The 11,813-nt window shown below is 50.1% G+C and overlaps 3 protein-coding genes across 3 annotated transcripts; 1 reads left to right on the top strand and 2 right to left on the bottom strand.

The window, feature by feature from the left end:
- Positions 1-211: 211 nt before the first annotated feature.
- N7506_011240 (putative sugar hydrolase) lies at positions 212-2,794 on the bottom strand (the record flags this gene model as incomplete). The annotated part of the gene is made up of 6 exons (XM_056960533.1): positions 212-1,348; positions 1,422-1,699; positions 1,750-2,405; positions 2,467-2,530; positions 2,586-2,700; positions 2,762-2,794. The coding sequence occupies 6 exons, from the start codon at positions 2,792-2,794 to the stop codon at positions 212-214; spliced, it is 2,283 nt and encodes a 760-aa protein (XP_056806688.1).
- A 582-nt stretch (positions 2,795-3,376) lies between these two features.
- Positions 3,377-8,866, bottom strand: iml1 (GTPase-activating protein IML1; the record flags this gene model as incomplete). Its single annotated transcript, XM_056960532.1, has 1 exon — positions 3,377-8,866. One exon carries the CDS (start codon positions 8,864-8,866, stop codon positions 3,377-3,379), a length of 5,490 nt encoding a protein of 1,829 aa, XP_056806687.1.
- Positions 8,867-11,377: 2,511 nt separating this feature from the next.
- Positions 11,378-11,762, top strand: N7506_011238 (uncharacterized protein; the record flags this gene model as incomplete). Its single annotated transcript, XM_056960531.1, is given in 2 exon segments — positions 11,378-11,479; positions 11,496-11,762. 2 exon segments carry the CDS (start codon positions 11,378-11,380, stop codon positions 11,760-11,762), a joined length of 369 nt encoding a protein of 122 aa, XP_056806686.1.
- Positions 11,763-11,813: the final 51 nt, after the last annotated feature.

Raw genomic sequence — 11,813 nt, 5'->3', positions numbered from 1 at the left:
TTACTGCCTCGCGTGTCTTTTACTACTCTCTTCCTTCTTTTGCTTTCATTGCTTTGCCTCTTGCATTGCGACATGTTTTGAATATGATACCCACCCACTTCATGCTGAAGTCTACTTGAGTTTGTGGGGGAAGAGCCCCCAGTTTTTAATTCTGAACATTGAACAATATGATAACTTTGAGAACCTTCAATAACTTGTCAGCAAATCCACATTATTCAACATAGACTATCTTAACAGAATGACCAGCTACTTCCAGCTTTCCATCTACTCCAGGAGAGAGCCGGACAGTCTTGAGGACCTCATCTGTCTGAGCCGAATTGACAAGCTCAATCAAAGTCTCACCCCCAAGGCGGCCGTTGATCAAGAGCTCAACTCCCGATAAAGCATCATCTTCGGGGGCCTTGATAGTGGGGTTGATGACAGTCGCCGATCCAGGACGAATCAAGAGAGGTAAAGTATCAAAGCCATGAGTCTCGGTGTACCACCGACCGGCCTCGTAAGACTTCGAATGATCAAACCACGACACCCACTTTCCGTCCTCATCACTAGGAGTGTGAGGCACGTAGAAAGTGACCTCGCCTTCTTCAGAAAACACCGGCGCAACCAGCAAGTTCGGCCCGAACATGTACTGCGTATCAACAGCATATGTGTTCAAATCCTCGGGGAACTCCAAGAAAAGTGGCCTCATCAGCGGTGTTCCGTTTCCATGACCTCTCAACGCCTCTTGCAGAATATACGGCGTGAGCAGTATTTTACGCTTCACACAATCCCGCAATATGTCTGAGCAGTCCTCGCCATATATCCACGGCACTCGGAAGCTCGAGGAGCCATGCAGACGTGAGTGCGATGACAACAATCCGAATTGCACCCATCGCTTGTAGAGTGCCGGCGGTGGGGTCCCTTCAAATCCACCGATATCAGACGCCCAGAAGATGTATCCCGACAACATCAAACTCAAGCCACCGCGCAGAGACTCCGCCATTGCTTCAAACGTGCTTTCACAATCACCACCCCAGTGGACGGGGTATGCTTGCCCGCCTGGCGCTGTGCTGCGCGCGAATAGGAGACCTTGGCTGCGTCCGACACGAGCACTGAGGGTCTCATAAACTGTCTTGTTGTAAAGCAAAGCGTAGTAGTTATGCATTCGCTCTGGATCCGCACCGTTGTGGTACTTAACACCCTTGATGGGAATGCGTTCTGCAAAATCGGTCTTGAAACTATCGACGTCCATCTCCATCAGTCGCTCAAGATGGCTGTTGTACCATTTGCATGCGGCAGGGTTCGTGAAGTCAACGACGGCCATTCCTGCTTGCCAGAAGTCCCATTGCCAGACGGAGTCGTCTGTGCGCTGTGCAGTGTGTCAGAATGTTTCCCCAGGTTACACTATCTTCTCATTTGCAAGAGATCATTTCAACACATACCTTGATAAAGTACCCATTCTTCTTACCCTCGTTGAACAGCGGCGAGGCTTGGCCAACATAGGGATTGATCCACACACTGATCTTGAGACCACGCTGCTTCAAACGCTTGAGGTATCCCACAGCATCCGGGAACATCTCGGAGTCGAAATGAAAGTCACACCAGTGATAGGATTTCATCCAGAAACAGTCAAAGTGAAACACCCCGAGAGGAATGTCACGATCACGGAAACCGTCAAGGAACCCAGTTACAGTATCCTCATCGTAGTTTGTTGTAAAACCTTTTAGGTGGTTAGCTTATCTGAGACCACACACCAACACCAAAACTCACTGGTCGTAAGCCAAAGATTGTAGCTCCACGAAGGAACCAGAGCCGGTCTTCCGGTCAGAGAAGTATACCGATTGAGAACATCCTTCGGCGTAGCGCCATAGACAACGAAATATTCAACTTCCTCCCCAGGAACAGATATATTGACTCTCGTCGTCCGCTCAGACTGAACTTCCAAACTGACCTTGCCGGGATGGTTCACAAAGACACCATACCCCCGCGAGCTAATGTAAAAAGGGATGTTCTTGTACGCGAGCTCGGAAGAAGTACCGCCGTCCTCATTCCAGATGTCAACTGTCTGTCCGTTCTTTGCTAGAGGGCCGAACCGCTCTCCGAGCCCGTAGACCTTTTCACCAACACCCAGGTCCAGCCCTGCGAGCATGTACCCTTGGCGCTCAGCGTAAATCCCGTCTTCATAGCGGTGCTTGTCGGTTCGCTGGTCACGCACATACCCAATGGAGCGGAATGATTGACCTGTGAGCTTTTTGCCAGTTGGAGAGCGGAATGTCAAGTCGAGCTCGTTTGCTGCAGTATTTAGATTCAGATCGAGTGGCCCACTTGTGTATTTAAGGATGTTATTGTCCTTGTTATGCTCAATCTTCGTGTGTCCGGTGCTCTGATTCACCTGATAGTGAGGACCATTATCGTTTAGCCCAGCCCTGTTGTAAATTAGTACTCATGTGATCCCTATCAGCGGCATGCTGATTGTGAAATTCTGACCAGTGCACGAGCTTCACGCCTATGATGCCCTCCAGCGGAGAAGTGATGCGGGCCGAGACGGTTGCTGTGAAATCGAAATTCAGCTTCTAAACTCATGATTCAACTAGGGTTGAGCTTACGTGAATTGAGTGTATCGCCTCGGTGTCTCTGCAGCTTGTTCAACAGTAGATTGGCAGTTTGGCCCTCAATTGAGACGTGCTCCACATTGCTCATCCACTCGATGCTGACACCCTCCTATATCGCGAGATATCAATTAGTGTCTAAATAGGAACAGGATTCCCCAGCGTGATTCTACCTGCAGACACCACATCCCCGCAGTGAACTTCATCTTGACAATCGGAGAGTGTGATTGATTGAGACGTAGTAAATTTGAGCTGCCCGGAGCTTGTCCACAGATGAACACGAGTATGAGAGTTCCGGGATAGCGCGTGATCGCAAGAACAAAGTCAAGCAAAGAGTTGAAAGATCAAAGCTGGGAATTATCACCCCAAGTTTTAGGACTTGGACGGTGCGATTTGACACGGAGCACTCCCCGTCGCCTGATTGCGAATAGCGTGTACCACAGCTTTTCTGCTTGGGCATTGAATGTCATCGAAAGCCGGGGTGCCACATGAGGGGCATGGGACTTTTGCGTTAAAAGAAATGTCCACCAACCAGAGCCCATTGAGATGTCGGCTGAATTGAAGATATTCGGCTAAATGGAATGGTGGCTTGAGTTAGCGCTTCTAGACTGCGGATGATAGATCTAGAGGCCTGTCCGCTTACGACATGCCCGGGATCTCCAAAAAGGTGTGGTGGTCATTTTTGCTTCATTAAAACTATTGCTATACAGATAGACCAACATAATCCATGACGGATATCGCTTCTCATCCGCAAAAAAATCATCAGAGCATCAATGGGTATCTTCAGGCTATATCAAAGGTCGTAGACTGCCGCTTCTGGGGCTTGCGTTGTAGCTGAGGCTTTCTCCTCGAGCTCTGGCCCGCGTGAATTCCGGCGACATCAATCCTTGGGTCTCACTGGTGATTCGTGATGGTAGACCAGGTGGCGGCGAAATATGACTGACCACACTGGCAGGGAGTTCGAGCGATGGTATCGATGCATCCATCAGGTTCGTCGTGGAGGGCTCCACCTTAGTGGATCTTGGTCGGGCGTGTGACTCCGAGTAGAATTGTTGCAGCTGAGCAGCATCACTGCAGAATTCGAGCAGACCATTCAGAATATGCTCAGGGGCGCGATAAAGATTGGCAGCGTCGATGTTAGAGGAAGAAGATGAGGTCATTGGGCTGCCGATATCGTGGGGGCGGGCAAGCGGGGACAGCCGAGGCGAAATGCGATCACGGTCAATCCCATCATGATTGCCTGTACGTCCTCGGAATTCCGACCTATTGTGGCTTTCGAAGCGGCCGCCGTCTCGACTTGCGGTACCGCGGGTGCTCACTAGACGGTTGGCGAGGAGGAGGAAATTGCCTTCGTCCGTAATTTGAGCGAGAAGACTTCCGCTTCGATGGATGAATTGTGGATAGAGATAGTCAGGCTTTCCCCAGGAGTAGGAGACTTCTACGTCTGCCGGGAATGCCGAACAGGCTTCGAAGTCAAGCACGAAATCAAACTTCCGCAGTAAAGCCTTTTGGTAGTAGAGATGATCGGGCGGACCTGGTTGCGCAAAGGATGCATTGCTGAACACAGTATGCAGTGGCCCCTTTGGAGGTGGGATCTTGAGCTTGATCTCGTAAGGTTTGCGGAACGGCTGAGTCTTGTCAATCGCGCATCCTTCGGAAATTGGGACCTGCACCAATTTCAAACCAAATTTCTCTGCAGTAGATGCCCAGGAGACGACAGAATCTTCGATCAGCTTTGGAGTTGTGCTCATCCAGCTGAGCTCAATGTGGAAACAATTCTCAGGATTGTGTAGTCGGTCATAGTGGAGGTCGATCACTTCTGGCCGGTTCGATCGTTTGCGTGGATCGACATCATACTTCATTGTCTTGGAAAGCATGATTGCGACCTTGTTCTTAGCTTTCGAGGGTGTGTTGGGGGTCTGTGGGGTGCGATCGTCGATACTGTCTGACCGGGCCTTGAGACTAGCAGGTGATTCCTTCGGATTTCCAATGGCAGGCGTCGAGGGCATCGACTTATCCGGTCTGAGCTGGGGGAACCAGCTCCCTCGTGATTCCGGACGGGTCACTCGGTATTCAGCACAGACCTGATAGAAGTAGTTGCCATCGCGGAAGTTGTGTCTCTTTTCAACGTGCTGGAATAATCCATGTTTGGTCATCAATTCGTTGCCAAATTTGACAGCTTCTTCACGAGTATCGATGTCTCGGAAATTTTGCAGTAGCCAGGTCGTGAATTCAAATCCAATGAAGCAATTGTAGTGCAATCTCCAATGCCACCGACGGTCCATCATCCGAACGCCCTTCTCACCTTGGATAGTTTGCGCCAGTGATGAGAGGCTAAGGCTGAATCTGTCCAACAATTCAGATTCAGGCAAAAGCTGAGCGGGTGCGTTGTCAAGCCCCGGATCAGTGAGCAACAACCGATCTAATTCTGCTGTAACGATTTCCGAGGGATTTCGTGTTTGGTACATGATGTTCAAAGGGTTCTGATCTCTTTTGGGATTCGATGTCTCAAAGAGCTTCTCTTCAGGCGAGACGTATTTGTAGCGTTGCCAAATGTGGGTCAATTGGCTGATCCCTAGAAGATGGATTTCTTCCTCATTGTCCTCGCTGAATGAATGTAGATGAGGTCGAGAGCTTGGGTGAAGTTGAAGAGGAATCAAAACGTAACGAACTCGCCAGAAATGCAGCTGCTGTGCCGGATTTTGGAGATAATCTCGATGACCGGCCACATAGTTGTCAGCATAGTTCCAATTGTACTCCTCGGACGTAGGGTCCAGCTTGATGTCCTTTACTTCGTATTCCGGACTCAGAATTGTCTTCATAGCAGGCTGGTAGAGAGTGAAGCTGGGTTTCTTGGGGTAAGTGGGCATTGCGGAGTTTTGATGTGTGAAACGTGTCACTTCAACCTCGCCCCCAACCACGCACACCAATCGATGAATAGTATTGCCTTTGGACAGAAAAACGGTGAGCCCGTCACGATCAAGCCCACGAAAATCGAAGACGTTGAGTGATTCTAGAGCAGGCTGCGCTGAGACCTCAGCAACACGTTTGCCAACAATAATCTGGAAGCCATGCGAGAGCCGCAAGGATATCATTTCTCGTAAAAGCACACCCCTGGTTTTTGGTGCTTCGATTCCTTCCATATCCTCGTTAGGGAACACTCGATACGGCGTCTGCAGATAATCCGAAGCTAGCACACTGGCCGTCGGGATCTCTTCAGTGGTCAGCGGAAGCACCGCAGGGGACTTCAAACTCTTCCACTTAACGACCGCCACGTGTGGGGGCCGAGGATATGCGTGCTGCCACCGACCGAACCAGCTAGTGTCTCTCAAAACATCTTTAGGGGTGTTACACGGGTTGACCGACCGAACCCATGGCGACAAGGCTTTGCTTGGGGAGTCCCGTGAGAGTGGCTCGCGTGAGCTGTGGTTTAGGGTGATTTCGATCTTTGGATCATTTGCACGACCAGCGCCCTGATGCCGGCTATCTTCATGCGCTGGTGTCTCTACCGCAGAAGAAGACAACGAGCCACGAACTCCTGCACGCTCTGGTTGGTCTGCTTCCTTTGGGGGGTTCTTCGGGGGAAGTTTGATAGATATCGGCTTCGATGGAGTTTGGGGTTTGCTGGGAGTAGAAGGAGTCGATGGTAACTCAAGAGCAGTGCTGATTGATGTTGTCTCCGAGGGGCTGAGGGAAATAATGCTTTTGGCGTCGGAAATAGATCCCACAGGAGTTGTCTGGTTTGTCATTGGCAAAGCATTTGCATGCTCCACATTTACTACTGTGCTTGCCTGAGCTTTGGTTGGTGTGGCAGTCAAACCTCGAAGGGCAAAGCTGATCGTTCTGGAAATTCGGGACGTCATCGGAGCCGGAGCCTTTTTCAACGCTGGCTTGATGGGGGAGACGCTCTTCACCGGGCCTTGAGATTTGGGCGCTGACATATTTGAATCGATCCTTCGAGGCCCAGAGTGCAGAGGATTATTCCCCTCCGCTGGGTTTGTTTCATGATCACGTAAACGCATGACTGACCGTGCAGACAATCGCTCATGTACACCGGCACCGGCAGTCTGGATCTCTGTTTCACTGGGTCGTTTAGGCTTTGAAGTTCGGCGAGTCTGGATGCGCCTTGGGGTGACATTGAAGAGACCTTCATCATACTGATCCATCCAGGCCATCACAGACTTTCGCGAACCCTGAGTATCCCTCAGGTGTGATTCATTCTGCTCTGAAGCACTCTGTATGAACGATCCTGGGCGCAAGCTGTCGCTGAGCTGTGCCTTGAAAGACGATTGATTTCCTAAGCGAGGTTTGGGGGGCACACGGCCGGTCGAATTGTATCCAGGCCAAGAGCTACGAGCCCTAGCTCCACCACGGCCCTCGGTGAGATATGGAATAGAAATGTTCGACTGTTCACTCTCCATGACTCCCATCATCTGAATCTCGTACATGCGTACTCGTGGCGTAAATGCCTTAGATGGTCGAGTAACCGTGGAAGATATTGGCGCATTGGGGTCCTTCTTCAAGATGCGCCGGGCCTCTCGATACGTTTCAGGGTTCCAATAGGATATGTCGAGCCAATGAGGAATGCCGTAGCTCCATTCTTTGGCTTGAGGACTCATGCGCTCCTTCATCCTGGTTGCCGACAGATATGAGCTGGGGGACAGGTATGAAGATCGGCTCACGACACTCGACAGAGAATGATGCATTTCAGGAGAGACTCTGCCCAGTCGATCCTCACCCGGCCCGCCGCTAACGCCAGACTGTCGATCGACTGGTTCTCGATATTTGAACAGAGGCACAGAATGCAGAGGCATTGGACTCAAGCAAACCAAGTCAATGGCTATGCCACGATTTGCCAGTGCCTCTGTTGTAGAAGCCAATGACTCATAGGAGACCTCGAAAACACCGCTACCAGGAGTGATAACGATGATTGAGGTGCCGGTATGAACCATATCTCGATCGATATGATCGAAAGCCAAGTGAGCAGAGGCTAGGTGAATGGCCTCTAGAATATTGCCCCGTAAAGCCGAGCTAGGACGCCCAGCAATCGTGGCCATGTGTGGTTTGGAGGGAATCTTAACACCACTGCCGGACGCAGCCTCAATATCGTCTGTTTTGAGTATCGACACATCACGCAGAAAAGACCTGAACTCGCGTTTCAACTCATCGAGGATAGTGGTCCAATGGCCGCTTGCCATGTCATTCACCACCACACGATAAAAGTCTCGAGTCGGAACCTTGTTTGGCCCGGAGGTGCTGTTGAAATTACCCGCATTTAAATTGGCTTGACCCAAGTTCACAGGCGCGTCATATTCGACCCGGGTAAAAAGGACAATCGTGACCAGGTGTTTCGCGTCAGAATTGAGCCATCTCTTGAAAAGCTCCGGCAAGAAACCATTGATGACGCGACTAAAAAGGATGTCACCAGTTCCCTCGGAGTCAAAATCCCACATCTCTTTTGACATTTGAATGAAAAGAACATATTTGGCAGACTCGCTGCGGAAGATGGGGATTGTTCGCGGGGAAAAGTATCCAGAAAGGCATTTCTTCTCCCGGATGAAGATGTTCTTAACAGTGGCCTTGATGCTCCCCATGAACATGATTTTCTGTCCTTTGTAGATGATTTTATCCACCAGTTCTGACATGACAAGCCTCCACATATCAGAGCGGACCATGTACTGGTCGCGGAACGCAATATCGACATGGGATGCGGCGCATTGGTCACGGTCCACGGTTGACAACAATACCTGCGTCCGATTTTTGAAACCAAAGATATTTGCGACACTGTTAGTCACTGAGAGCTCCAGCTGGGGGTGTCGGGCCTTGATCTCCGGCGGGAGAGCTTTCACGACGAAAAGACAGCGATTTTGCAGGGGTGTCTTGAATTTGGAGGTATTCTCAGCTTGGGACGTGGTGTTCTTTTCCATGTGGCTCTCACGGGCTGCTTTGGAAGCTGCCTCTGGCTTCATATTGGAATAGCCGGTGTCTCCAGCTACCCGCATGGGCAAGATCTCCACAACATCTCCAACTTGGACTTCAGCTTCACCGAGAGCCGAAGGGTTTAACAAGATCTCTTCGCGCGAAAATGTTTCGTCATGCACCCACATCGCACATTGATGCCGCGTCCAGCTTGTTGACGAGAGCCGGACTGTCCTGTCATCCGTAGCGAGGTCATGTTGGTGGGCCTCTTGTGAGTGGGCAGAGGTGGTACTACTCTCCAAGCTTGCCGCGCTCACTTGCCTCAGATGCGACCGCCGCATCGGCCCGCGCAATGACATTATGATCCTATTTTCATCTCATTGAAGCTCAAATGCGTGAATGCACCAGGAGCAGGAGATAAACCTAAGGGGAGATGGTATCGCGATCACGTGAAGTCACATGACTGCTAATGCCTGAGGCGTAAACAAACCCTAATCTAGATGATGCGACGGCGTGTTACGCACGACTAAATGGTCGTCGCTAGGTTAGATAGAATCGGGAGATACTTCTCTGAAATCCTGTAGACTGCCAACTGTCAACGATCTGTCTCTCAACTGTACCGTTGCCTATCGAGGCCTTATACGGGCTAAGTCCTTTTGAGGGTATCGAGGAGCGATGCCAGGTAGAGCGCCGAATAGATCTACACTGGGGTGTTGGTCGATTCGTAGTGTTTGTCAAGTTATAATCAAGTAATCGAGTCTCTAAAGTTCCAAAGGTAATCACAAGTAACAATGTATGATTGAAGACGAAGAACTAAACTAGATACATGAATGAGTGTCCTTATATATTCCTGAGTTCTTCCTAAGTAGACGAGTAGAATGTAGATGGGTAGATTTGGCTTGGCAAGATCTACCTGTCGACCTTCTACCATTCTACTACCTGCATATTCACGTGGTAACTAACCGTCCGATTCCCAAGTGAGGTATACTTCGGGGCGGTTGGATGAAGGCGGTTCCTGGCTCCACGCGCCAGGGGTTTGTTGGTATGTATAGGCACATACGTACCGGAAATCCCCTGCTGGTGGGTCCGATCAGGGCGGATCATGCTCTTGCTCACTGAGCATGATCGTGGTTTCTCTTTTCCTGAAAGCCTGGGGGCGCCTGGGTATTGGGTGCTGCACGTGATCTGGATGCCAGATAGGTTGGTTGGCTCTCGATGGCCCATTGGTGTTTGTAGTCCCCACATGTGATTGGTGACTAGCATGTCCGTAACACGGCGAGCTTCAATATTTTGAGATATATTTCAAATTGCTTACAATTGTACATTAGACATTGAATTTTTGCATCTGATAACCTTCCAGGAAATCAAAATTTCCAAGAAAACAGATGGAAATTAAATACTATTCGACCAAAAGTCGTAAATGAAGAAGTCCAGGCTCCTTGTCCTCTCGAATCATTTCGGGGCACTTTCTAGGTACCTTCATGGTTGGTGAAAGATGGACGGAGTCAATCGGCACAAAGAATATGAGCTCAGAAAATCTTTATTGCAGGTCATTCAAAAAGATCCCTCGGAGGAGAGTCGTTGCCCAGGTGATTGATGGCTATCCCTGAAGTCCATCATCTCTCCGGAGTATGTGTGCTTAGATTCTCCTGATAATCGAGCTGTCTCGCCTTTCATGAGCAGGTTCTTAAGTCATGTAAGCCAAGATGATCAAAGACCTTGAAAAGAACAGAGAAAAACGAGTCTGGACGCAGCAGTGACTTGTTCCGAGAAAGCGGAGAAAATTGAGCGAGGAACAACCAACCATGATGGGAGACAGATACAAGTTCTCTTGCAGATCTAGCTTAGGTATTATATCATAGTGATGGCTCGTTTCGGTCGGGTCCAAGGCGAGAAAAGACAACCACTTGATTCCAAACCCAGAGCACAGCTATGTGGCTTCGCGAGTGTACAATATCGTGGGAATGTCTTTTAGGATACTTCCTTCCCTGATGTACCGTACACATGTAACCGAGGGGCGAGGGTCATTTTCGACCAATTGAGGCAGAAAGACCATGATTTTGTACGGCTGTCCTGCACTGGTGGATAGTGCTACCTGGCGCCCGGCTTTCCCCCAAGAGTCAAGACCACGAAAGACCATTATATGTAGGACTGCTGGTTATTCGGAATTCCCAGCAAGGCTTTTGATAGGCGAAAGGTCCATATTTCTTTTCGCAGCACGGGAGGGTGGGATCTGCATTCCCTTTGGGCCCCTAATTGGGTCAGGGCTTGACGGAACAGATTTCCGTGTAGTCCAAATGTGTTCGCCTCAACCAAAATTAGACGACATCTCTTCGCACTATGGCGCCCAGAGAGCAATTTTCCTTGTTGTCGAATATCTGTGAGAAAATGTTTCAAGGCCGTCGTCAAAGTGGATCGCTCTTTCGCTATTAATTTGTCCTCAAAGCAACAACCCTCAACGGTCGCAGACCGAATATTCCCATCCCCATCCCTACCACTCTGACTTCATCTTTCCGGCGCCATCGCTTCGAATCCTGAGCGCCAGCTTGTGCTGCACTTGAAGTCTTGGAGTGAAATTGTGAGCACACGCACTCCTCCAATGTCACGGGGGCTGGCACCGCCGTGAAACCATGGCGATTAGAGCCAAGCGCCTCACATTTGACCGAAACCGCCAAATGGAGGTCCAAGCAATGTGTCCTCACATCATTAACCTGGTAAGTCATTTCCTTTGCCCGCTTGCTTGATGATAAGCTGATGACCGATAGCTTTTCGCAGTGTGAACTTTCCCATGGCGCGACATGACGTGTCAGCGTTGTCTATCACGTTTTTTCTTCCAAGAGAATCGGACAGCTTTGAGGTTATCCCCAACAATGACGCTCTGGATTCAGGGAGCCTTTCCCGTTGCCGAAGCCAGATTGCACAACTGCCTGGCTCAGGAGCACCGTCGATCAGTCCTGGCGGTCCCTCAAGAGGTACACATCAACCCAGACCTGGGTACCTTTGGCTCTCAGCACAGCGCCAAGCTTCAAACTTCTCGTTGCGAAAGTCCAACAGACGTTTGGTCGTGATCATATCGTCTCTGTGGCTGGATCCTGCGTTCACCAAAGCTCTCTGACTCCCGGTGAATATGACGGTTCCGGCGAGTGGCAAAACGTGCTGTTCATAGCAGACGGTTATGTCTTCAAATCTAGCCCCAGAGGCGAGGAGACGAGATGGGACAGCCGTTATGGCTATACAGAGCCAGTTCTCGTATAATGCACTAACGCCTTACTACCAGATGCACCTCATCACCGCCGTTGGCATTAT

The sequence above is a fragment of the Penicillium brevicompactum genome (genome assembly GCF_028827555.1).
Source record: "Penicillium brevicompactum strain IBT 35665 chromosome Unknown utg000007l_segment0_segment0, whole genome shotgun sequence".
Taxonomy (NCBI): Eukaryota; Fungi; Ascomycota; class Eurotiomycetes; order Eurotiales; family Aspergillaceae; genus Penicillium; species Penicillium brevicompactum.
This window is presented reverse-complemented; position numbering and strand designations above follow the sequence as displayed.